The 27,618-nt window shown below is 45.6% G+C and overlaps 1 protein-coding gene across 1 annotated transcript in view; it reads right to left on the bottom strand.

Moving 5' to 3' along the window:
• The window catches only part of PHKA2 (phosphorylase kinase regulatory subunit alpha 2), a 75,150-nt gene that overhangs the window by 27,165 nt on the left and 20,367 nt on the right, over positions 1-27,618 (bottom strand). The window contains exons 3-14 of the mRNA XM_044911841.1: positions 22,447-22,605; positions 19,576-19,623; positions 18,494-18,662; positions 16,226-16,308; positions 13,211-13,291; positions 11,988-12,086; positions 9,849-9,995; positions 8,292-8,345; positions 7,563-7,685; positions 4,073-4,168; positions 2,344-2,451; positions 807-885 (exon numbers count right to left, since the gene is read on the bottom strand). Of these exons, the coding sequence (XP_044767776.1) occupies positions 807-885; positions 2,344-2,451; positions 4,073-4,168; positions 7,563-7,685; positions 8,292-8,345; positions 9,849-9,995; positions 11,988-12,086; positions 13,211-13,291; positions 16,226-16,308; positions 18,494-18,662; positions 19,576-19,623; positions 22,447-22,605 (1,246 nt within the window). The remainder of the gene's footprint in view (positions 1-806; positions 886-2,343; positions 2,452-4,072; positions 4,169-7,562; positions 7,686-8,291; positions 8,346-9,848; positions 9,996-11,987; positions 12,087-13,210; positions 13,292-16,225; positions 16,309-18,493; positions 18,663-19,575; positions 19,624-22,446; positions 22,606-27,618) is intronic.

Here is a 27,618-nt window from a genome sequence, read left to right as displayed (position 1 = left end):
TCCGTGCTGGGCATGGAGCCTGCTTAGGATTCTCTCGCTCCCTCTCCCTCTGCCCCTGCTCTCCCCTCCCCCCTCTGTAAAAAAGAAATGTATGGTGTAATTGAGAGGAAATAAGGCACATACACAACCTCCTCGGATATTAGCTGGTGCCTAAGTTGCTCTGTGAGGCACGTGAGCTCCTCAGGAGCCCTCCCCAGGAGGGAAGGGAGAGGGGATTTGGTGAGCGAGGACCTGCACTGAGGGCTCTCCTCGTGACAATCGCAGCGCATCTCAAGGTCACCCGGTGAGGGGGCAGCAGTTACGACGACCCCGAGGCACAGAGAGGTAAAATCGCCAGGCTAGGCAGAGCTAGCCGCAGTCCAGGCCTTCCACGTCTCTGGAAGAGCTGCTAGCTGGACAGGAGGGGAGGCAGGTGAAAATACGGGCCTGCGACTCTGGAGAGAAGTCAGACCTCAAAGGAAGGAAGGAGTGAAACTTCACTTGGGTTTTGAGTTTCGACCAGGGTCATGTTCTACTTTTTAAACAACTGCAGTGAAAAATGATGCTCAGTGAATCACTTGTGCCCGAATTGCCATCAAGATTTAGATTCGAGAAAACAAATGCTTTGTAGAAAGTAACTTTGTGGCTGGGAAGAGTACTGCTGCCTTTGGGAGCTAGTGAGTTATAGAAGGGATGTCACAGAACTGATATACGCTAAAGCACACATACGTACTTTTTAAACAGAACAGGAAACTAGGGAATCTTTGGCATTAAAAATAACATTGGCTTTACACAGTTAAATATGAATAGGAAACACGCTCACAAACCTTGTACTACAACGTCAGGTTTGACGGAAGTGGAAAATCTTCTGTTTAAGGGATCGATTTCCCCGGTGGCAAGGAATCCCTAGGAAAAGAGGAGCATTAACACTGTAAAACACTGAACGAAATTTCACCTTAAACCCAACTTGGAAAATGAAACATTTGGGGGCTCAAAATATTCAGTGTTTTATTCCTTTATGCTTTCCAAGTCAATTGCTTATCTTCTCTGAAACGCAGTACACCATTCAGATAGCCACTGATAAACATATTGTGTTTTCAGCACCTCGCTCTCCAGGGCTAGTCACACACGCCACCATCTTGCGTGACTGAAAAGAACAACGGTGACTCCTACCTCCTGAGCCCTTACTCCACGCCGGGTCCTGTGCTGAACCCCTGTACGTGCATGGTCCCATTCAGGCCTCGTGACAGGGAGGTACTACCATGAGCATTTTACAGGTGGGGAAACTGAGGTAATGCCCTTAAGCTAGGTGGCAGACAAGGACTTGGTCCTGGGCTGACTGTTCTGAAACACAAAGCTCTCTTCCCTGCTGGCACGGGGTGCTATTTGAACATGGATCTCCTCACATCTTCTATAAATGACCGGAGTCCTCAGGGAGGGCATAAAGGTGCTCTGGGAGTTCTGAGGAGGCATCAGACCTAATGCTGGGCCTAATTGAAGGTCTTTCCAGTGACGAGGAGGCAATGGGAGCAGAGTTGTTTGTTCCTCATGCCACTGACCCAGCAACTGGAGCTGGAAAGTATAGCAGAAATGATCAAGCCCAGCCTCTTTACAGATGAGGAGACTGAGGCTCGCGAGGTCAGGGAGCTAGTCAGAGGCAGAGCTGGCTTTCCAAGAGATAGACATGGTTTTCCCTACTAATAAAGACAGAAGTTGAAGACACAGTCCCTACCCCCAAGGACATGACCATGAAATTGAGGAGGCAATCACAGCCATGAAACAAGTGGCCCATCTCAGCATCCACAGCTCCTAAGGGCCACTTCCACTGTGACAGCTTTACTTTCGGTCTTTTACACACCGGGAACCCCAGTGGTATGGGTCCCACAACTCATTCCCTGCACCCCCCCACACACACGCCCTCCCCACTTCTAGAGTCTGACAGAACACCCAGGACTAGGCCAGCCTAACAGGCTGGAGCTTCCAGCTCTTCTCCTGGACTCTTTCATCCACACCTCTCCCCAGGGGCCCAGGATAGTCAGCTGGGCAGAGCCTCTGAGGACAGATGAACCCATCTGATAACATCACCCATACATCGTCTGGTTCCAGCCACAGACCAGGAATATGGGGGTCAGGGGGTGACAGGAGTGCTTGGCATGCAGCTGACTCTGAAGTAGTTTAGTGTAAATATGGACACACAAGCCCAGGTGGCAAGCCTCAGAGCTGACCCGCTCCAGCTGACTTTAAAACTATGAGATGCCAAAGATATTCACAGCCACATGGGGCAGAGAGCCCCTGTGCTCTTCCGGGGTCCCCTATACCTCGAATCAGATGGTTTCCAGTCTGTGAAGTCCCCAAGTCCCCTACCTCTGCCAACAGCGAGCTGAGGATGTACAGGGACTGACCCCACAGATGGGGCAGCTTCCCCAGAGGGACTCTGTCCACTGTGTGGGGATTCTTATACTCTTCGTCAACCTGGCAAAAAGAGAAAAACCCAAAGTCAGAATGTCAGAGGATAAGAAGGCCAACATCACTGCCTACTGGGGAGCGCACTGAGGATTTACAAAATGCCACTCATTTGATCCTCCAGGCCAATTCTGTGTGAGAGCTGCGGGAGGGAGGCCGCAGCGCTAAGGCCTTTGTGTGGGGGCCACATGGCTCAACGCGGTAGAAGTGGCACTCAAATCCAGGCCTGACTCCAGGCCGGTGCTCTGTCCACAAGCACACCGATGGCAGAAGACAGAGACAGGCACGTGAAGCCTGGCCTGCCTCCTTTGAGCACAGCTCTGGGCAACAAGAAGTTCCACAGCTCATGCTTACACTTGTCTGTATTATGGGTACAATGATCTAAAACATCACCCTACAGCCACGGCGGGGCATCGCCGGAAGCTAAGTCAGCTTTCTCCCGCCTTGTTATCCCCAGGGGCTCATAAACTCTGTGTGCCTTTGCAAGAAAATTACCAGAAGGTGGCACTATTTATTGAGGAAAACACTACTGTACTATCTGATCACTAATTTTCCTTCAGGGACTCAACAAGCTGGATCCACTGGGGGCTTCTGCCTCATCAAAATTAGCTACAGTTGTTTTGGGATGGACAGTGTTGGCTACACATTGTAAAAGTTAGTCTGCAATTTTCTCTATTGTAAACTCCATGCTGACCTTTGTATTTTTTTTAAGTAAACTCTACCCCCATTGTGGGGCTCAAACTCATGACCCCAAGATCAAGAGTCACATGCTCTACTGACTGAGCCAGCCAGGTGCCCCCGACCTTGGGTTTTTTGCCATTACAACATTGGTTGGGGGTAATGTTAGTGACCACTTTTTCCCCTCCGGAAAACAAAGCAATTGAAGAAATCCTTCTCCAAAAGGGAAAAATCACACCATGAGGGGAGTCATACTCTGCTTGTGGATTAATCAGTGGTGTTATTAATAGATTGTTAAAATTTGCTGCAGTAGTAAATATTAAGAAGAACTTAAACTCATAAACTGAACAGAATTAAAGTGTGTCAGTAATCAAGTAATCAAATAGGATAATAGTGTGGCAGGAGAGTCTCTAAAATAGTCAGAGTTCTCTTTGGGAGTAAGTTTGGTTATTTTTGGGTAGTAAGAGCAGAGAGAAGTATGTTCTTTCTACAGAATCCTGGATGTTCTGCAGTGTACAGGATTGCTTTCACAATCCGATTGTGTGTTAAGGCTATTTGAAATGTAAGTAGTGTTAAGAAAGACTGTAAAGATCTTGAATGAGAAATAGTTGATGCAAAGCAAAGAAGGCAAAGTGTCTGGATCAAAAGACAGCTTGGCTCTGGCCTCCCTCGACCCAAGCACCAGCTCCTGCCTCTCCGTGCAGGTGTTGGGGTCTCCCCTGGCCTGTACCTCTTATTTTGCAGCACCACTGCTGTGCCTGCCCTCCGTCCCCCACTAGCCGGCAGCCTCACAGAGGCAGAGCGGCCACCGTAACCCCTCTGTGCCCCGTACGCAGCGTGGTGCTTTAGAAACCACTGCTGGACAAAAAGTGTTAGGTCTGAAAGGGGGATGAAAAATACCAAAAGGCCAAGCACGAACCCACTTCGTTCTAGCTACGCAGTGCTTGGTTACCTTGTTGGGCGGAATGGCATACAGTTCTGGCACCAGGTGGATCCCGTTCTTGCCTCTGATTAAGACTCCCTCCAGGGCCTCTTGGTATTCTTGCACCTAGAAAAAAGCCCCATCCCCACAGCATGAGAGAGGCGCCATTAATACTGCCAGGGGAGTGCATCACAGAAAAAAAACACCTCTCTGGGCAACAAACAGATTATTAGTAGGACACAGGGTCAAGAAATGCACGAACACCTTCCAGTTAGGGAGTGCAGGAGGAACCAGCACTCCTGCTGACAGCAAAGGTTAGAAGGAGCTGAAGGCACTGGCCTTTTCTGTGTGTCTTTAACTCACGACTTCAATATTTCACCCTTAACTTCTCAACATACGTAAATTGTGTCTCACCAGCTAGACTATATAAGCTTCTTGGAGTGGAGGCCAGACCTTAAGGAGGGCATCCCGGTTCTACCTGTCAGTAGTTTTCCACTTAAAAGGCCCTCATTCGAGCACTTACTGCTCAGGAAATGTTTGCAAAGCGCACCTGATGTGAGGAAAAGGAAGTGTATGTACCTATGATCCATGTACCCCGATTCTTAGGATGCACTACTCAATATAATGAAAGCTGTTGATGTAAACATTTCCATTCAATTTAAAAGGCAGTGATTAAAAAAACAAAACAAAACAACCACCTACATATGAAAAGGGAACAAACAAAAGAGGGAAAACCCTTAACCAGCCACCCAGGTGTTTAACATGTTTCATCTTTAGAGAGCCTAGTCAAACGCTTTCTATATCTCATTTCTTTTTCTTTTGAAATTTGTGGACAGCAAAATCTGGCCAGGGGTGTGTCATTTTTTTTTTTTTTTTTAAAGATTTATTTATTTGAAACAGAGAGACAGCTAGAGAGGGAACACAAGCAGGGGGAGTGGAAGAGGGAGAAGAAGGCTCCTGGCTGAGCAGGGAGCCCGCCCGATGCGGAGCTCGATCCCAGGACCCTGGGATCATGACCTGAGCCAAAGGCAGTCGCTTAATGACTGAGCCACCCAGGCGCCCCAAGTGTGTCATTTTTTAAAGGTCATTGGGCAGCAAGTGGAAAAGACAGAATAGGCATAAGAGCAGTAAATTCTGTGAGACCTAAAAAATAAGGTCCTGAGCACATTCTTTTTTGTCTTCTCAGCTTTTTTGTTTCTAATAATTATCAAGTTTCCTCACAATTGAAATTCTAACTCAATCCTTTTGAGACCTTTCAGTTCTGGGATAAAGAGACAGAAAACATAAGACCCAAGATAATTGCTAAAGCATAACAGTGAGAATCAACAATGGGGGAACATTAACATTTCAAGCTTACTACCATGTTGGGGAGGAAGAATTTTCTCTGCCCTTCAAGGTCCTTCTGTAGCTAGACTAAGAATCAAACTGACATGAGACAGATTAACAGGAGAAAAATCAAACTTAGTTACATATATGTACGGGGAATCCACACGGATGGGATATTCCAAAGACAGTGAGGCACCAAGTGGCTTACATGAGCTCCTGAGCTCAGGAGAGGGGTGCGGTTCTGAGGACACACAGGGAATAAAGGGCATTTGCAGGAAGGTGAGAGGAGATGTTTGGAAAACAAAGGTGGCCGTGCTATGCACAGAAGTTTCTTAAGTAAAGAGGAACCTCTGTTAATAGCTCTCTTGCTGGTACAGGCAGGCAGCTGAGGGGGAGGTCAAGAGTTTTCCCGAATCTACTGGGTTTTGATTACTTTTAACTCAAAACAATGTTCATGCCAAAGTGGCCCATCTTGGGGCAGCCTGCCCTTGGCCCCCCTATAGCCACTTTTGAAACCACTCTCAGAACTTCTGAGCAGAGGAAGCTTTCAAAACCAAAATAAACCTTGGATTGCTCGTCCAACCCCAGTGCATGTGGTCTGAACGGGTTAAGAAAACACTAAAGCATTTGAGTTTGTCAGTCACTCACATAAGCTTCACGAGGCCGGGTCTGTTCTACTTACCAACGTATGCACGGCAGCAAATGCTAAAGAAATCTGTCTCGAACAAATGAACGTTGCATGAACAAATCTCTACTCGGCACTCACTGTGTACTAGGCACAGGGAATGTATCAGTGAACTGGACAGACACCACCTCTACCAGGGTGCTCCGACAGGTAGTGGGAGACTAAATACAGCTATAGGGGCCATACTGTGCTAAGTGCTGTGGGACGTATAAAAGGGGCATCGATCCAGCGTTTAGGGTCAGGGAAGGCTTTCTGAAAGAAGAGACATCTGCAGCAGATCAAGTGAGGGAGAGAGAGACAGCTGAGGGAGAAAAGCAGGGCCTGGGCACTTGAGAAGAGGGGAGACAGCATGGCCTCTTCAGAGGACTGAAAGGGTTTCAGGGCGCTCGCATCACAGAACTCAAGGAAGTAAGTAAGCAGTAAGGAATCGGGCCAGATTTTATGGGGCCTTATAAAACAGGAGAAGACCTTGGACTTCATCCGAAGGCAAGCAGGAACCTTTCAAAGCTTTTAAGTAAGGCAGTAGCATAATCTCATTTGCCTTTTAATAAGATGCCCCTGGCAACAGGTATAGAGAAACAGCAGGGAGTGAGGCTGGAGGCTGGGAACCCGCTAGAATCCTGTTACATTAAATAAGATGTTAGCTGACAGTACCTTTATACTAGAGCTGAAGACAGCAAAAGCCTAGGCTGGTCTGAAAAAAACAACAGGACAACCAGACCTGTCTGTGGTCAACTGTGGTCCCCGATGAACCCCACCTCTTAATACTCAGGCCTTTGTGCAGTCCCCTCCTCTTGAATGTGGCATGACCCTTTAAACATTAGAATGCAAAAGAAGGGGGCGCCTGGGTGGCTCAGTCGGTTAAGCGTCTGCCTTCGGCTCAGGTCATGATCCCAGGGTCCTGGGATCGAGCCCCGCATCGGGCTCCCTGCTCGGCGGGAAGCCTGCTTCTCCCTCTCCCACTCCCCCTGCTTGTGTTCCCTCTCTGGCTGTGCCTCTGTCAAATAAATAAATAAAATCTTAAAAAAAAAAAATGCAACAGGAGGGACACTGCCAGTTCGGGGCCTAAACCTGAAGAAAGCTTAGCAGCTCTTGCTTGTGCATTCTCGGGTGAAAAGCCTCACTGCTCAGACACTACAACCCTGTGAGAAGCCCAAGCTAGCCACATGGAGGCGAAGCGAGGCCTGGGCCAAGAGCAGCATCAAGCTGCCGGCCGTGTGAGTGATGCCATGTCGGAAGTAGATCCTCCAAGCCCCAGTGAACCAACTGACACCAAGCGAAGCAGAGACAACCTGTTCCTGCTGAGTCCTGCCCAGATTGTGGAATCATGAGCAAATAAACAAAATAGCCGTTGCTTTAATTCACCACATTTTGGGAAAGCTCGTTAAGCGACAACAGATAACTGAAACGGTGCCCTAAATTCTTGCATAACCTTATGTTCTAATAACACGCAGCACACCAAAGGAATGAAAATGCTGATTGTCAACACAGCACCCAGCATGTTCTCACCTGAACGGCATCTCCGGTGAAGACCCCATCTATTATGAAATACGTCCAGAACACAGGCCATTCACATTCAATGTTTTCAAAGAGCTTGAGCTCAGCAGGGTCATAATGTAATCGGTTTGGGTCCTGGAATCAAACAGGAAACCTTCTGAAAGGTGCTGTCAGATTACATATATAATTCCCCTGTACCTCACTGGGCTTCCCTGGCTTTCTGAATCACTGCATCTCTGCGGCTGCTAGGATTAGGAGTTGGCTATAATGGGGAGATGTTATTTCTGGCAGCTTTCCATGGTCAAATTTCAGAAACGTCTATCAGAAATGTACACAAGACTCCTTGGTGGTTTATTATATTAAGCTTCCTAGATTGCTAACAAATAAATAGCAATTTTCCTATCACAGTGCTCAGCAGACTATCTGTTTCACTGAAATCACTCTATCAGTCACTATGGCAAAGCAACTCGAGAGGGAGGCCACAGTTGCTCTTGAACACATCATGTGAGCCACAGAACTGTTTGTCCTTGCCTACAGGCTGGTTTTAAACCACCAGCTTGCTGTCCTCCTGATGATCTTATTATTCTACTGCCTAACTCCAGCCTTGCTGTCTCCAAAATTAAGACTTCCCTGTCCAATATTCTAACATGTAATTTTATAATCAAGAGAGGGAGAACACCACAGTGGTGATTTAAATATGAAGCAGTTAAGGAATCATACGAAACAATATTTAAATACAACCTCTCTTGGGGTTTTATAACCATCTCGAAGGAAGCGACAGCATCCATAACGCCCCTAAGAAGATAAAGAAAAAAAAAAAGTGCATTTGATGAAAGAGAAGAATTTCTTTGTCTTTTTATGTTGATTCACGTTGGCCCTTCACCCCCATTCCCATGAATCTTTTAGTAATGAAATGTGTACCAAGTGCTCTTCGTTATCAATACAAAAAGTTATTTTTAAGTAATAAGCCAAGGAAATTCAGGGTTGATCAGTGCCGAGAAGGGAATGCCAAAACTTTCCATTTGAGTATCAGGGCTGGGAGAGTAATTACTCAGTTCACAGAATGACCAGCCCTCATTCTGACTGGCTGTATCACGCAAAGATGCAGAGGGACCCTCATCGCTCACAGAAGCCACCAGGGCAGATACTTGGATTGGACTACTTTGACTTGAAAGACTGGAAAACCAAAAGGACATTCCAGACTCCTCACAATTAGGCTCTGGATGCAGCGAGGTGGAAGCAGGGGCAGGGTGGGGTGGGTGGGGCTTCCTCTGGCCTAGGGCTCTTGCTGCTGGTTTTCTTGGGGCAGGCTCCAGTAATCCTCTCCAGCTTCCTAGGTGTTAAGGAAGAAGGATGGTGGCACTGAGGCCTCGATCTGCCTCCCTAGTCCCTGGATCACAGTGTTGGGTGTCCATTCCCCAGTTTCTTAAGTGCGTGCGGGCTCCTTTAGCACTGGCTGCAGAGGCCGGCGCACTCCTAGCGGCCAGCCCCATAGAGTTCTGGGAGTTCTGAGGAGGCCCAGCCAAGAACCTGCTCTCCTTGAAACACTTCATTCCCTGCACTGACTCCCTGCCTACTGGGACAAGCTAAAAGAGTTTCCTTTTTCTCCACGAAACCATGAGATAGCTTCTTTGGGGATATGACTGGAGACCCTTCAATCCCTTTGTATCCAAGGGCTAAAAGCATTTTTTACGGAATCTAAGTAGGATCATCAACATGAAGATTTTGGCTCAAGAAACTTGTTTTTTTTTTTTTTTAAAGAAAACTTACATCTTGATCATTTTACTGAGAAGTTCAGTTGCCTGGGCTATTTAATAACATTCTCAGTTTGGCATCTTGTGTCATAGTTCCTGCATTTCACCTCAGAGCAGGGATTTTCTTAAGCTCGATTTAACTTTGGGATTGTCAACCCCCCAGAAATTGTGTGTAAAGTTGGAGGATATTGGGACGTGTACATTTTTTTCTGGCAGGGACCTTATACCTTTCAAGAGATTCTCAAAGAAGTCTGTGATGTCTAAAGGGTTAAGAAACTCTGCTTTAGAAGTACAGGAGGGGTACGAATTGGGGTTCAAAGGTTATGGAGTTGGCTGGAGTTCAAGCTCTGCTACCAGGAAAAGAACTAGGGCACTTGATCAGTCTGAGACTGTTTTCTCACCCGTACACTCGGCTTTGGATTCCGCCTAGATAAACCAAGCCACTGACCTCATGGAGAACCAAGGCCTGGGTGAGCTGCTCCATGTCATCATGAAAGGGGCACTTAACACAGGGCAGAAGGGCACCAGCATGATCAACCCTTACCTGGAGCTTGGAAATAATTTCATTTTTGGTCACATTCACGAGGTTCACATCTTCCACTGCAAAGGCCGGGAAAGAGATAATGGAAAGAAGTCCAGCGTCAATCTCCTTAGATGTTGATGCTCTTGGCAGCATGGAGAACAGAATAGACTGAATGAGAAACAAAGAGGTGGCTTGAATCTGGGAAGCATGAACAGTTGCATACAGTATCTAGAGACCATGACCTTAGACCCAAGAAACATTTAAACGAGTTTGCCGATTTTGAGCAGAGCTTTTTCCTACCAATACGGCCCCCACTGGGGGACCTCACCTGCCCAGCCAATGACTCCTGTTTCTCGCAGGAGAGGAGAGGGTCAGGGAGAGCACAGTACTGCCTGGAGCCCATGCTGAGAACTGCTGGGCTCCCTCCCTTGGGGGCCTTCTGTTGACTTTGCTGTGTCTTTCGGACATGCAGGGGAGGAACTAAGGGCCACTGTGTCAGCAGGCCAGGGTGTCCTGGCTGTGAAAATAAAGACAGAGAAGAATACACATACAGGGCCAGCACAGAGAAATGTCTGGCTTCTGTGGAACATGACTGGGTGATCAAAACCCATGTGAAGGAGTCAAATCCAAGAGACCACACAAACACTCAGGCAAAATGGTAAATAACAGAATTACTTTAATCCTAGAACTAGGGTTACTTAGTGGCACTATAATATAGCCTCAATTATAAGGTGGTTGGACTAGGCACTGTAAACTAAAGGAAGGTGAAATGATAAGTTTGGGAAGGGAAGGGAGCTGACTTTGGGATCTAATGTGTACAGACACGGGGCTAGAGCCCTGCAAACATAAGCGTATTAAATCTCATATAAACACGGTGTACTACATTAATTGATTTTCAGATGTTAAACCAATTTTGCATTCCTAGAATAAATAATAAATAAATAAATGTTAACATTTTTTTTTTCCATTTTATAAAGAAGGCATTTGGATACTCTGTCCAGTTCATGCATGAGGGCTGAGACACAGACACAGAGCCTCATGTGACAGAACAAGGATCCTAAGCCAGGCCCAGCTGGCTACAGAGCTCACACAGTTTCTACTAGGGACTAGGCATTATTAAGATACACATCAGCTCGACTCTATTAAACTGTAGCCCAAGAAACAGCAGAGTCCCCATTAAGGACTATTTATTGTGGGAAAATGGATGAGCTGCAAAGAGGGTAAAGATGGGGAACCCTTCAGCTGCAGAATAAAGCTTCATTTTTCTCAAGCGAACTGACCCCTAAGCCCAGTTCTTTAACTAGCTGCTCTCCCTTAAGCTCTTTGCCTGGAAACACACACTCCCTCCAGAAGCTCTCTGCTAACTAGTTTACACGGCTCTCACTCCCATAACCCCAGCACGGGATGTGGCACACAGTGGGCCCTCACTAAGAGTTTGCTGACTGACCAGCAACGGGTGACCTACTGTTTGTTCAATGGAGTCCCCTAATCTGCAAGAAATCACTCCTTTCTCTGACTTGTATTTCATGCAGGTTCTACTAATTTGTCATTTCTCGCATCTCATCTCTCCTCCACTATCCTTTCCACCCATCTCCACCCCTCCCCAAGTGAACTACTGCTCGCCAGTCATTCAATTTGGTGGCATCATGAAAGGAACTTGAGAGGAAACCACCTATATGCTCAAAAATCAGACCAGATTTTGCCTCCAGCCAAACAAGGTTGCTGTGATTGTTGACTCCATATATATATATACTTCGCCGTCGTTCTGTCTTAGGTTTACACAGTACTTCTCAGCTTGCAGGGTGCTCTGACGAACTAAGTTGATTTACTCTGATCCTTACAACCACTCTGTGCGATAGGAGGGGAAGGTGCCGGTATGCCCATTTTATGCATGAGGGAACTGAAGCTCAAGGAAGCCAAGTACCACCAAGCTAGAAAGGTGAGGAGTGTGGGGTGCCTGGCTGGCTCAGTCGGTGGAGCACACAACTCTTGATCTCAGGGTTGTGAGTTCGAGCCCCATGTTGGGTGTAGAGATTACTTAAAAATAAATCTTAAAAAAAAAAAAAGAAAGAAAGGTGAGGAATGTGACCAGAGCCCAGGTCTTCTACTCCATCAGTCTCCTTCCCTCCTGTCCAGACCATGAGAGGCTGGAGCTATTACCTGGCAGTGTTCGACGTCATCAGGCAGGACGTGGATCACGGACTTGCGTCCTCCGTGGGCTCCAAAAAGGTCCAGTTCATCAATTGCCTCAAGAGCTGCCTACAAGCACAGGTATGAATCACTTTTTCTTTCTAGTAAACATACATGCCCCTATCCAGTATTCCTCCTTTCCCATTAAGCGATCTAGCATACATGTTTTGCCAAAGGTGATGAAATACACATCTTTAAAATTCAGCTGAAGTGTCCTAGAGACATGTTCTATCCTTATTTTCAGTGGAATTGGGCCTTTCCTGTACGTTGCTGCTCTTTGCAGAAACAAGAAAGAGAAAATAGACAAACATTTCCCCAAATGAAGTCAGTATTTGACCGAAAAATAAAATATTAACAAGTTCATAACATTGGCGGGGGTGGGGGGGGGAGGAGCGCACTAAATTCACGGACAGCTTTTCTTTCACCTTTATGTGTTAATTCTAACATTAGCATGTCTGCCACTTAAAGTTAATTCTTTTAGTATTAAGTACGTTTTCTGTCAGTTGACCTTCACCGAACATATTTCTTGTTGCTTTGAAAATTCTAGCTCTAGAGTCTTTATTCTATCCAAGGATATACTTCAGTCTTGAGCGGGAGGGAGGGAGGGAGGGAAATGTCTAGGACAAGAGATGTAAACTGGTGGCTGGCGGACTGAATCTGCCCCACAGCCGTGTTCTGTTAGGCCTAAAGAAATTTTTTAAATGATTTTGAATTGGAATACCTTTAGAGAAAGTTCCCAGTGTCCCCAGTACCCTTCAATATTTTTCTGTCTGGCCTGCTTCATTTGTTTATGTTACTTGCCTGACCTGACCCCATAGACTTGAACTTGTAAGCCCTGCCCTACAAAGCGGTTATTTTCTTCAACCTTCTTTATAACCCAGAAAAGACGACTGGATATCACACATCCAGGTGCTCAGACAACAGCAAAACCTTAGACCTGTGGGTGATAATAATGGATAATGAGGAAGGAAGGCACTTAATTTCTGGCTCATGCACATTTCAGGGTAAGGAAACCTACATTCTTTACCTGTAATCTCAGTAGGCTGGGGTATATGTGCCACTTGAATTTCATACTAGCACCCGACTTTTGAAAAAAATGCTAATCAGATTAAATCCAAACCCCTAAAGACTGAGAACCAAATCAAAGCAGTAGAAATGCACAGAAGGAAGAACAAACAGGTCAAGAGTGTTACCTTGGCCATCCCTACAGAGCTTGCATTCAATTCTGGAATGCCCTGATTAGTCTTATCTCCCCGTTCCCACATTCCATAATCCTACGGAAGAAAAAGGTAGTAATCAGAGCAGGAGAAAGAGGTATAGGAGAAGTGCTATGGAAAAATAATTCCGTTATGTTACCACAGGCACAACGAAACATGAATATCTCTTCTCCAGGGTTACTGAATTCATGGCTTTATATACTCAGGCTGTGCTCGTCCTCAATTTCACTTCATTTGACCTCTGTGCAGAATTTTGCAAGTAAATACTCAAGTGGGACAAAAATGCATGCAAAGACACTCTCAATTTTCTTATTCCTAAAAGTTATCAATTTATAAGAAACTCTTGATTTGTAGAGAACAAAATGTTTTATTTATCTTCAAATCAAATGAAATGCTGCCCCTCTATTTAGCTGATAGCTTTGAACTTATATTAAATTGTAAGATAGAAGAAAGAAACTTTAACAAATGTATCATAACTAATTGAAGCCAACCAAGCCATTTAATATAATTTAATACCTATTTCTAGTGTTACCTCTTGGGGGAAAATGCTAAGCAAGTAACAGAGGCCAAAATCAAAACTGAGGCACAGAATACTGAACTTTCTTGGTCTTTTAAAACCAATTATTGTGAATTGGCTCACAACACTCCATCCATAGAGGATGTGATATATGCATACCTAACTTTTATAATTCTTATTTTCACTGAAGAAAGGCAAGCACTGGATACCGTTTTGAAATAATGCTACATGCACTACTGAAAAATTACAAGCCAACAAGAACAGGACCAGTGCCAAAATTTCAGTATTTATTATCTGATCTGCAAAGATGAACATTTCCAAAATGTGCAAATTTAGACGTAGGCACACCAGAGAGGCGTTAGACTCTTTCCTGCTGGCATGCTTTCTAGCTGAGCCCCAGGACTCCGGCCTTCAGTGCTCCTCACATTTGGGCCTTTCCACATTCCAACCCATTCTCACTCCAACCCCAGACCCAAGTGACTCATCCTCAAAAACTGCCCAATCAGCTAACTCCCCTGTGCAAGAATCTCAAATGACAAACTGCCTATTCAGCAGTGGCTCTGTCAAATCCCTGCGGCTGGCCACACCTCTGTTATGTGGCCTCCACCCCCGCCCGGCATGCCCACAAGCAGACTTTGGTTTGTGCAAAACTCTGCCTGCAGGAGAGAGAGGTCTACTCCTTCCCTCCACAGCCCCTCTCCCCAAGGACCCCTCCCACACTCAGAGCCCATTCCTGCCCGGTACTGCTCCCGCTATTCCCGCATCCTTCTGCTCTTCTAAACCCTGCTCACCCTCCAAGGTCCAACTAAAGCCCCACCCTTTCCACTCCCCTCTGGTTTCTTTAGACCTCGGCACTACTGACATTTTGCACCAGACCATTCTCTGTTGTGGGGCTGTCCTGCGCACCGCGGGCCATTCCGCAGCATCCCCCACCATCGCCCGCTAGATGCCAGTAGCAATAACGTCTCCAGACGTTGCCAAATGTCCCCTGGGAGGGGCAGACTGCCCCTTGTTGAGAATCGCCTCTTTAGACCTAGGTAGCCCTCGGACCCAACCTAGTTTGCCACCTACTTCTGTAAAGAAGGTCTATCTGGGACACAGCCATGCTCGCGCGGTCACGTGCTGTCTATGGCTGCCTTTCTTCAACAAGGGCAGACGTGAGAAGCAACGGGGGCCGTGGAGGCGAAAACAGCTATTTACTGTCGGGCCCTTTACAGAAAATGTTTGCTGACCCTTGCTTTCGACCACAGTGGCTTTTTTTTTTTTTTTAAAGATTTTATTTATTTATTCATGAGAGAGAGAGAGAGAGGCAGAGGCAGAGGGAGAAGCAGGCTCCCCGCGGAGCAGGGAGCCCGATGCGGGACTCGATCCCAGGACCCTGGGATCATGACCTGAGCTGAAGGCAGACGCTTAACCGACTGAGCCACCCAGGCGTCCCGACCACAGTGGCTTTTTAAAACCAACCAACCAACCAACCAACCAAACCCTACCCTTTCTTTACTGCCCTTACAGTGAGCTTTCCACAGGTTAGTTATTCTAGAACAACTAGAAGTGCATGAGGCTCCACCTGCCGTAACAGCAGAAGCCCAGAGGCACTGGGCTTTATACACATTTACAGCCACCCATACCTGGCCTGGGGCACACATCCGGCTCTGGCCCCTCTGCCTGTGGGCTGCCTGGGGTGATCCACACGGCTCTGCAGCTCCTACTGACAAGCTGCTGCTGCTGCTGCCCTTCACCCGGATTCCGGCCGGCCTGTGTGCCAGCTACAGGACATGTTAGGGTCTTATTTCAAATAAGCATAGGGGCGCCTGGGTGGCTCCATCGGTTAAGCGGCTGCCTTTGGCTCAGGTCGTGATCCCAGGGTCCTGGGATCGAGCCCCGCATCAGGCTCCCTGCTCAGCAGGGAGTCCGCTTCTCCCTCTGCCTGCCGCTGCCCCTGCTTGTGGTCTCTCTCTCTCACAAATAAATAAGTATCTTTAAAAAAAATTAAAAAAATAAGCACAAAGGAGTCAAACAGAGCATGTGGTGCATTCCAAAAACATCAACTCCTCAACTGGGTCCCAGGACAAAAATGTGTACTTTGTGTGCAGAGGTGACAATCTTAGAGCTCGAATCTTGCTAACTTTCTGATCAGCCCCAAACAGCCTGGCCCTCCAAGACCTGTATGATTTTTATTCTTTTGAACTGGGACACCTGAAAAACCACCAGGGTTGATACTTACAGTGACTTTATACCTGAAAAACTACCAGGGTTGATTTTTTTTTTTTTTTTTAGATTTTATTTATTTATTTGAGAGAGAGAGAATGAGAGAGAGCACATGAGAGGGGGGAGGGTCAGAAGGAGAAGCAGACTCCCTGTCGAGCAGGGAGCCCGATGTGGGACTCGATCCAGGGACTCCAGGATCATGACCTGAGCCGAAGGCAGTCGCTTAACCAATCAGCCACCCAGGCGCCCCCAGGGTTGATACTTACAGCGACTTTATACGCGGCTTCTATGTAAAAAACAAGATTCTGGATGAAGGCCACCTCATCAAGGGTAAAAATAATACGTAAACCTAGTAAAGAGAAACAAACAGTGAAGTTACAGAGTTATGTTGTGAGGAGAGGTGTGTGTGCTGCCACTCCCAAATTACAAATATCATACTAGGAAAGAAATTCTTGTACTCCCATTTTTTGTTTTCCCCCATTTTCATTTTTCTTACTAGGCATCAAAAATTAAATTTGAAGTAAACTGAAGCAGCTAATGTTTAATCTCAGAAAGAGAAAGGAAGGAAGGAATGCGGGTGTGCCTACGGATAGAAAAGGCTGAAAGAGGTGTGGGGCCTTCTGCTAGTGTTGGATTTGCGCAAAGAAGTTTCCAACAAAGCACAAATTTTAGCCCAGAGCAACCAGACACTGTTCTTATCCTTGAGTGAGCCAAAGGGTGGGTACCTTTCACCTGTGGCAGATAGGTAAAATAGAGCCCCCAACTTCAAGAGACAGCCCTTGACCTTGTGGGATGGCGAGCTCCCCAGACCTCCCCAGGGAGCGGCATTGACTAGCTGAAGTAGGTGGTGATCAAGAGAGCTGGATTTTTTGGGGGTGCTTGGGTGGCTCTGACGGTTAAGTGTCTGCCTTCGGCTCAGGTCATGATCCCAGGGTCCTGGGATCGAGTCCTGCATCAGGCTCCCTGCTAGGCGGGGAGTCTGCTTCTCCCTCTGCCTCTGCCTCTCTCTCTCTCTCTCTCTGACTCTCATGAATAAATAAATAAAACTTCAAAAAAAGAGAGAGCTGGATTTTTGCTTGGGCCCTCGAATGTTTAGGTGATTATGGCAAATATACATATTTTGAAAAGTATGGATTTTTGAAGCTGATAGGGGTATGGTAAGATATGAACTCTTACATCAATAGGGGGAGTTTAACTAGTAAACTGTTCTGAAAACAATTTGGTAATATATATAAATAGCCTCTGAAGTCTATCCAACAGAAGGAAGCAAGTAGCGATGGGGTCAAAGTTGGTATTGTGGGGCACCTAGGTGGCTCAGTCAGTTAAGCAGCTGACTCTAGATCTCAGCTTGGGACATGACCTCAGGGTCTCGGGGTCGAGCCCTGCATTGGGCTCCATGCTCAGCAGGGAGTCTGCTTGAGGATTCTCTCTCCCTCTCCCCTGCTTCCCCCACCTCTTGCTCTCAAATAAATAAATCTTTAAAAAAAAAAAAAAAGTTGGATTGCAACGTCAGTTACACTAGGAGAAAAAAAGGAATAAAGGAAGAGTCTGATTATGGCATATTCATTGATAAAATCGCTAAAATTATATTTATGAAGAGCTTGTAAGATCATGGGGAAAATGCTTAAGTTATAATTCTATATAATAACGACTACTATTTATGAAAACAATATGACCCTAAATTGGGGGAAAAAAAAAAAAAGACTTAGAGGAGATACATCCAAATGAAAATTGGCAGTGGAATTTTTTTCTTTGTATTTTGTTCTATTTTCCAAACTATTTACAATGAGCTCATCTTAATTTTCATAACCAAAAAGTATTTTTTATAAATGCCTGGCTTATTCACAAAGCTATAACAATATTATTTACTGATTTCTGCTATCTTTAGAGTTTCACATTTGCAGACTGAAATTCATGGGAAGCCTCTAACTCAGAAGGTCAGTTTACTGGACTGGGGATAAGAACACTGAGACACAGCAGCTAAATGACCTAACCCCCGGGGGCCGTCGCAGCAGACTGTGTCATGCGAGAGACCATTTGTTAGCAGAAACACGCTGCAGTCTGGAGCTCAGGAGGCCTGGTGTCCCAAGCTGCCATGGAAGCCAACAGCTTGGGCTGAGGAACAATGCTCACAGTCAGGGAGTTTTGGGCCCACTCCCAGCATGGAGGCTATGGACTGACTGACCACTCTGGGCAGACTGCCGAGTTCTAGAAATTATGTTGTTTGAATATAATTCAGGTGAATGAGGGTGTGTCTAGAAGAGGGAAGTGAGAGGAAAAGGTGAAGGGGCCAAGCCAGCTTTGGGATCAACCAGAGAGATGCTACCAGAGCTGGCTCGACAGCCCTTTGTCCCATAGGTCCTCAGAAGGCTGGCCGTTGGCAGGTCACTGAGTCAATGTACATGATATTATAAACATGCATGCTTTTTCTTTACAGAAATAACTTATTTGGAATTTGGATCAATGCCTGCCCCTCCCTGCTCCCTTCTGGATTGCCACTCCCTGTACAATGGGCTCCAAGGGCCCTGGCTCACCAGAGGCAGTCATCTGGGCCAGGAACAGGAGGAAGAGGGAGGTGGCATCCACCTGGAGGTGGCCCCACTGGTCGTCGCCCACCACAGTGCTGCAGGTGGCCGTGTTGTACTTGGCGTGCAAGCTGTCTTTGGTACTCTGAGTGTGCTTGAACTTCTCCACTTTATCCACCTGCGGGAGAGAGCAAGCCGGCTCCACACGGTTAAGGGCTTCACGGCCAGCAGAGGCCACACCCAGGGTCAATCTCTTGCTCTTAGACCTCTTAGCTGCTACCTCTGGGAGCCAGAGAGATGGAAGGCGGCACCACACGGAGGGGCTGTGTGGGGGATTCTCCCTGTCCACACCAGATGTGGCCCAGCCCAGGGGGATTTTAACAAGCTCTACAGGGCGACGGGTCAAGCCAAAGGGTTTTCCTTGTGTGCATATGCCCAGCCGGAGCTGTGACGCATGGTAGGCGCTCAGCGAGAGAGAGAGGGAAGAGGACCTGTTTAAACTTCAGCTTCTTGTTTCCTTATGTCAAAAGGAAAAGAGGAACTAGGACTTTGAAGAGTAACCAGGCACATGCTGCTGAAGGGTGGGGACAGTATCATTCATTTTGGAACCTGTGCAGATCCCATAATGAGGTTCTGTGCATAGTACGAGCTCAATGAATTATTTTATTTACCACCCCCCCCCAATGAAATGCCAGTACTGTCAAGTCTTAAACACTCAAGCATTTCAACTCAAATGAAAAGAAACCCCTCTCTATATAAACTCAACAGAAGAAACAATACTACATGGCTGTCCGAGAGTGGCTTTTAAAAACAATGATTTCATCCCCGTTTAAAAAAAGGGCATGCTCTCCTTCTACACAAGTAACTCTTCAAAAGAGATTGTGAGAAACAGGGTCCTTTGAGTCTGTGGTTCTATAGTATGATAAGATTACTGAAGATAATTGAAAGGACAAAGTAAGCCAAGTATTTTCAATTTCTCTTCCACTTGAGAAGAAAAGCTCAAAACGCTTTAGGAATGTTAGCTGTCACCATGAAAGTGACAAAATGCCCACTCAGATGACCTGAAAACACTTTTGTCTTTTTCTGCCTACCTGTCTCATCATGCACTGGAGAAGACCCCGCATCAGTTTCACCACGTTCTGTGGAAAGAAAGTGGGATCAGTGACAAGGCCAGCTTCCCTGCTCCTTGAAAACCACCTCCTCACCACATGGCCCGTAAGCCAGGGCTGCCCACAGACCTCCCTGAGAAGGCACAGCCTGAGCATATACAAGCATTCTGACTGTTGAGATTATCGCCACGCCATCACAAAAAAGAAAATCTTGATACAGTAATTTGTCTCAAATAAAGGGCTTGGACCAGATGGCACCTTCAGTTCTAAAATCCAGTGACTCCTCACTGGTATTTTAGCAAGACAATTTTTATAAGCCTAGTACCCTGAGGATTAATTTTGATGTCACAATTCTTTCTTTCTTTCTTTTTTTTTTTTTTTGTTATGCCAAAGATGAATTAAGTCCGCCATGCTTGCCCCAAAGGAATGCTACTTCGCCGAAAGAGCCATCTGTGACACCATCACAGGGCTATTGAGTAAAGTTCTTACAAAATGCAAGTAGCTGCCAAGGTTTCTTAATAGTATGTATTGCAACCAACTATTATCATTATGAATAATAACAATAGTTACTATGATAATCAGACCTTCTGTCCAGGCACTGTACGAAACCCTTGACCTGGATTGGATTCTGTCTAATTCTTGCAACAACCTTATGAGGCACATGTTATTATTAGCCTACTTTATAGATAAGAAACCTGAAGCTGAGAGAGATGAGGCAACATTGCTAAAGTCTCCCCGCGGGCAGGGGGTGGAGCAAGGACAGAGCCCACACCCAGGGATCTGACTCCAGAGTTTGAGCTCTTAGTCAATACGTTATATTGCCTCCCACTTCCTCTGAAATTCAGACCCATCAAAAGACTGGTCTTAATCCATCCTATTAAAAACCATATAAAAATAATTCACAAGTGGCTACAGAATGGGATATTCTGTGGGTCGAAGTAGCCCGGCTGAAAGAAGGTCCCCCCACCCAGGACCATTCTCTTGTAGAATGTACATGGTCTGCAGGGGAAGAATAGAGTGAAAGGCCATGAAAGTTAATTACCAGAGAAAAATCTGCAATGAATCATCCTTCAGATCCTTCTGCCTCTAAAATCCTAGGATTCTAGAATACAATCTCACTTTAGGACATAAACTCTTTTGAGGCAGAAAATGTTACCTCATAATAAGGTATAACTAACATTTCCTACAGTGTACAGCACAAATATTTGTCCACTGACTTCCCCTCAAACAAAGTTATTTTCCATTATGAAGAAGCACGGTGCTTCCCAACTGGGGGTGACATTCCCATCCCCTAGGGGTGGAGGAACATCTGGAAATGTGGGGCTGGAGGCATTTTTATTGTCACCATGATGAAGGTGGGGCTTACCGGCATTTAGTGAGTAGGGCCCAGGGAGCCTAAGGGTCCTGCGATGCGCGTGACATTCTCACACAATGAATAACTGTACACCCCAAAGGCAATGGCAGCCCTACTGAGGATCACGGGAAGATCCTGTGCTGTCCTCCATAATCAAGGGAAAGGTCTCTCTTTAGTTATTAACCACACTCAACACAACAGTGTGGCCTGTTCGTGCCTCACTACTGTCATAGCGCAGCACATCTAGTCGACTGTAGCCTGTGTCAGAAAACGCTGACAGAGCCGAGGTACGGGGTGTGTGCAGGCACACGTGTGTGTAGCCAGGCAAGCTTTACTTCGATTTTGTCTCAAAGGGGGATGGGAAGTTTGATGAACATCCACATTAAATTATTATACTGCTAAAGAATGAGTCACTTATGTAATAACCATCCAACTTCTTGGAGGAGCGTGCAGTGCTTGCTGTAGGCATATTTTAAAACGACCTCTTGCCTTACCTCCAAGACTTGGTGATTTTATCACCTTACACTCAGCGTGTCTCGTCAAATCCAAACTGTCCTTCCCTTGCTCCCACAGACCGGTTTCCTCTGCTAGTTTCGCTACGGCCATCAAGGCTGTCTGTCACTCCTGCCCACTTTGGTTGCTGTAACACACTGACTGGGCTATAAGAACTCTCCCTGAACCTGATAATCCACTGGCTGGGAGAGCCAGTAAGGAACATACGAATCAAACATAAATCCCAAAGGCTCTCATGCTAAGAGAACTACGCTGTTCTATGCCAATGCTCCCTACTTCAACGTTATCACTCAAAATACTCTGAAAATACCTCCTGTGCTCAAGGGCAGATTATTTTCTTACATACTCAATGATGGCCAATCTTTGCTTCGCTGACTATGTTGGTTTCTGATTTGGGAAATCAATAAAAAGACTTCATTGTGCCATACGGTAACATAGGCATGAATACTGGACAACACCAATGTGATTCAAAATGAAAGGGTGACTGACTATAAATTCATAAGACTGCTTTGGGATGGTTCAGACTAAAAAGGAATTTCTAAGGGAAATACCAAAAATGTTTTAAAAAATAGCAATACTGTTTGGATAAATACCCTTTCAACCTGACTACTTCAGACTACTACACTTTGGAATGTATATTTCTGGTGTGCTGACTCTTTAAAAACAATCGATTAGTTTATAATGACATTTTGTATATAAGTATATATAAAATTGACAGAGCATGTGTGAGAGAAAGGTAGCTAGTTAGAAATTTGGATGCTTTCTTTTCCTTTTCAGAATAGTGTGATTTGGGTTGTTTTTTTAAGGAGGGAAAAAAAAGCTCAAAGAGAACGATCAAGGAGACCACCTAAGCACCTCCCTAAAATACTCTATAGCAGAAATAGAGGTGATGCCTACACCAAACTGTTCTGCACAGCTGCTTCCAGGCTTCTCAGTTTAAGGAAAAGGTGCTGAGCAGCCAAGACATGGCTGCCAGTCAACATTACCTGCTCCAACTCGTAGGCTTTGGCCTTGTCCTCATCACGGTCAGCATTCTTGCGGTAGGCCATGCCCAGGCCCCACACGGCCAGAATGCTGTAGATGTTATCCCGCACCCAGGCATCCTTCTGCTCGTGACTGGCCGACAGCAGCCCTGTGACGGGATTCTATTAGAGAAGAAACACAAAATGACTCAGCACAACCCTCACCCAGCTCTTGACAAATGAATGCTCACCCTTAGGGGGCACAAGGAGGGCTGGGGTGAAAAGTAGGAATCGGAGTTCTAGTCCCTGCTCTGCCCCCAACAGCATTTCTGGGCTTTGGTTTCTTCATCTGTATAAAGGAAATATTAGACTAGAAAGTCTCTAAGGAACCTTCTAACTCTGATGTTCTTGTTCTTTTGCTTTCAAACCAGATCGTACTATTGTGACAAACAGAAGAAACAGCAAACAGAAAAAGCCTACAAGACTTTTACAAATCTGTGCACTGAAGGCTTTAGGTCTTCTTCTGCCTTCACGTTTCCACACCAGTTGGTGAAGCGCTGAACCTGGGAGCGAGAGACCCGGATCCAGGGTCCCACTCCACCAGTCTAGCTCTACACGCCCAGGGAAGCTGCCTACCCTAACTAGGCCTCCACTGCCTTGTCTGTGATCCAGACACTTCATGTGCCTAAAAAGGAGGCACTAAGCAAGAGGACATCGGGGGTCCTATTTAGCTATGATATTTAAAAGGGCAGCTGAGTCACTAAAAAGCCAGATCTTCACACCAAAAAAGTATACACAATATTCATAACAGCATTATTCATAATAACCCCAAAGTGGAAACAACCCAAATGCCCATCAATTGATGAATGAACAAAATGTGGTCTATACAAACAACGAAATATTATTCGGCAATAAAAAGGAAAGAAGTACTAATATATGCTACAGCACGCGTGAGCCTTGCAAACACTATGCTGAGTAAAAAAACCTGGTCACAGAGGACCACATATTGCATGATTCCATTTATAAAAAATGTCCGGAATAGGCAAATCTGTAGAGACAGAAAGTAGATTAGTGGTTGTCTAGGGCTGGGGTTGGGGGGAGGATGGGAGGAAGTGGGGAGTGAGTGACTGTTAACAGGTTTCTTCCTTTCTGGGGGTGATCTAATTGTTCCAAAATTGATTGTGTTGATGATGCACAACTCTGTGAATATATTAACAATCATTACATTGTTTACTTTAAATAGATGAATTACATGATAAGTAAATTATATCCCAGTAAAGCTATTTTTCTTAAAAGCCAGTGCTAATAAAATCTGTGCCTAGAAATAAAATGGGTAAGGTAGAAAGAGAGTCACATAAAGATAAAGCCTCGTTGACTTTTCCTGAAAATACGCAAAGAAATATGTACCTAATAAAATACATCTAATAAAATACAAAGCCTTGCCAGCTTAAACAAAATTAATCAAAAGCGTTCTTAATTATTCACAAGAAGGCTCATGAAAAAAGTTGGGTCCTTTCAAAGTGATACTGCCATGGATATTAGGTAAAAAAAAAAACATTGGCATAGTTTCAAATGGTCCCACATAAGGCATTAAATATTTGACTTTCTCCTTTAACTAACCTATGCCCTCTTCAAAAACATCTGAAACTCAACTGATACTGCCCTCAGGGGCAATAGCATTCTGTATTTTGACACCGTTCCATAGCCAAGAATTACAAATCAATCATTTTAAAGTCTAGAACTGAAGTCTAGAAATGACTGAGTGTCTTATTCCAACAGTGGACGACTGGCGTTTTTAAGAAAATCACTATGCACCAACAACTGGAACTGTTCTGAGGCCAGTTGACTAATCCCAGGACAGCAACTCATCAGGAGATCCAGGGAAAGAAATCAGCCCCTTCCTGGTGTACCCATCAACCGTGAGTCCACTGAGACAAACAGCCTTCCAATGACACAGCAGTGACCGCTTACACATAGTGCCAAGTGTGGTTTGGATTATGAAATGTCACTGTCCTGTTAACTGAAAGTTACTTCTTTGATTCTTCAGTTCAGGCTTAACTGTTTAATTGGATTAGTTTATCCCCACCCAGAGCTAGAATGCCTGAACCCCTCGTTCCACTATAGAGACACAGTCTAGGTATTTTGGAGATCCCCCCATTCACAACTCCATACCCAAACCATGTTAACTTGGCGTGCTACTGCACTCAGTGAAAGGAATACTTACTGTTATGGACTGAATGTTTGTGTGTCCCCATATTCATTTTATTTTATTTTTTATTTTTTTTAAGTAGGCTCCACATGTGGAGCCCAGTGCGGGGCGTGAAGTCACAACTCTGAGATCAAGATCTGAGCTGAGATCAAGTGTCGGACACTTAAACAGTTGAGCCACCAGAACACCCCTGTCTCCTCCATATTCATACGCTGAAATCTAATTCCCACTGTGATGCTATTTGAAGGTGGGGCCTTTGGGAGGCGATTAGATCATGAGGGTAGAGCCCTCACAAAGGGGACCTAGTGTCCTTATATGAAGAGGTCAGAATGCTAGCTTGCTCTCTCTCTGCCCTGTGAGGTTGCAACAAGAAGCCGCCTGTCTACAACCGGGAAGAGGGCCCTCACCAGAACCTGGCCACGCTGGCCCCCTGAGCTCGGACTTCCCAACCTCCAGAACTGTGAGAAATAAATCTCTGCTGTTTAAGCCCCTGGTCTGTGGTATTTGTTATGGCAGCCCTCGCTAAGACTTGCTTCTCTCTTAAAGTCTATAAAAAAGAATGTGTTGGGGCGCCTGGGTGGCTCAGTTGGTTAAGCGACTGCCTTCGGCTCAGGTCATGATCCTGGAGTCCCTGGATCGTCATGATCCTGGAGTCCCTGGATCGAGTCCGCATCGGGCTCCCTGCTCGGCAGGGAGTCTGCTTCTCCCTCTGACCCTCCCCCCTCTCATGTGCTCTCTCTCATTCTCTCTCTCAAATAAATAAATAAAATCTTTAAAAAAAAAAAAAAAGAATGTGTTGTGCTGGAAGATGTGGGAGTTTCCATTTTGATGCAATTCAGAACAACTGAAAAGAGTACAGACTGGGAGACAGTCTGTCGCGATGGCTGGTCTGCTGTCCCTTCCTCTAAGGCCAAGCCAAGTGGTTTTGCCTTTGCATGCTCCTCCCCCCGCCCAGGGGGCTTATCCTGCACCACCTGCAATCCCACTCACTGGCTTCTGTGACCCAGCCAACAAGTACATCTCCTTAGAGCTCTGCGGTCTTTTACTTGCATTAGCTATATAAGCGGAGGGGGAGCAAAAGGCCTTCGCAGCAGATGCAAATTTTACAAGCTAAACAGAAACAAGCAAACTGCAGACAGCAGGAGGCAAGTGGGTAGATCTGTTCAGGCTAAGCCTGTGGCCTCAGATACAATCATTTTAACCATATGCTGCTTTCCAATCTTTTAAAAATATAATTTAATTCTATGGATACCCACACATAACCTTCAGTGTATCGTGTTTAAGAGCAAAGGTTCTGGAAACGGACTGCCTGTGTAAAAAGCTCTACCACCGTCCAGCTGACCTGGAGCAAATTACTTCCGTGTCTCCGTCTACCTAATGCGGATTAGAACAGTACCTAGACCTCATAGGGTTGTTTGTGAGGATTATAGGAGTAAATTCAAATCAAGCATTTTGGACTATGTCTAGCACAAATTAGTGCTCAATAACTGCTAACTAGATATTATCAACCTATTTGAACAGATTTCATTCACATTACTTTTTCATATAATTATTTTAGGAAATCAGATGGAGACGGTGGTTAGGGGAAGAAACCTACAAGTTAGCTTAATGTAACCATCATTAATTTTGTTAGGGAAAAAAAAAGCCTGAGGCCTTCTTTTATTTTTACAGTAAATACTGTTAGTTAATATATTTATTCCAGTGTTATGTTTGAGACAAAAACCCTGGCAACTCTATACCCTCTCCACCCCCAGGTCTGGGAAAGGCAAAGGCCTGAATTTTGCTCATTCAAATAAGTCTTCCCTTTCTGTTTATTCTGCTAAACTCTCTATGTACGTCACTTGAAAAAATAAATCTTAGTGACAAATCTCTGTAATAAGAAGCACCACTACCACTCTCCTGAGGTGACAGGTGTGGGGCCATGACGGAAGAGGATGGGGCCGATTGCAGACAATGGAGCTACCGGGAGAGCCATGAGGAGTCAATGGTAGTGGCCCAATGCAGTCTTAGAGGAGATGGCACAGGCCTGAGCTAAAGGACTCAGCACCCCTGCTGCAAGGGAACTGGCAGTGACATCCTTAAACTCTAGAAGAGGCCTGAGACAGAGGAGCTCAACATAAATTGTGGCTCACTGAGGGCAAGGGGCCAAGAGCTGGGCATTTTGTCATTCAGGTTCAGTCATTTGTCAGCTGCGCTTACCTTCTCCACTACTTCTTCACTTCTAATTTAGAGAAAGTGCCCTTTTCGGCTCCTGTTTATGAGAGAAAGGCCTAGAATAAATTGGGCCCAGGGCTTGGTTTCTGTGCTGTGGTAACAAACACCACTAAAATCTTGGTGGCTTATAACAAGGAACATTCATTTCTCCTCCATGCCTCGTGTCCATCCCTGGTCGGCTGTGCTTCTGCTCTGGGTTGTCCTTCCTCTAGGAACCGGGCTACTGGATCAGCCTATACCCACAACACTGCCCAGCTCGTGGCAAAGGAGAAGAAACACACAGTAAACCATGAGCTGCATCTTCAGGCTGCCAGCCAGAACTGACATGTTAATTCTTCTCCTATCTCATCCATGAAAGCAAGTCTCACTGCCATTTCTGAGTTCAACGATGTAGAGATGTGAAATCCTCCCCTAAGGATAAGAAGCGAATAATTGTGAAAAACTATTATGTGAACAATTATGCTGCTATGATGACCTTACCTGCTAGCCGTGGTAGGCTGGAATCCCCACCCTCACAGCCCACGCATAAGTGAATCTGAGGCGATCAGAGATTAATATGGTAATGAACCACTTGCATTCTGCTTTTTGGCTTATAAAAAGGTATTATATAAAATGAAATTCCTACTCTTTAGGATGGGGAAAAGGAAAAAGGAATTGAGATATTAATCAGACAAAATAGACTTCACAGCAAAGAATATTATCAGGGATACAGAGAAATGTTATAAAAATGATAGGGTCAGCTCACCATCAAGACATAACAATCCTAAATGTGT

This window comes from Neomonachus schauinslandi, chromosome X, assembly GCF_002201575.2.
Source record: "Neomonachus schauinslandi chromosome X, ASM220157v2, whole genome shotgun sequence".
NCBI lineage: Eukaryota > Metazoa > Chordata > Mammalia > Carnivora > Phocidae > Neomonachus > Neomonachus schauinslandi.
Note: the sequence above shows the minus strand (reverse complement) of the source record. Positions and strands in the feature narration are given on the sequence as shown.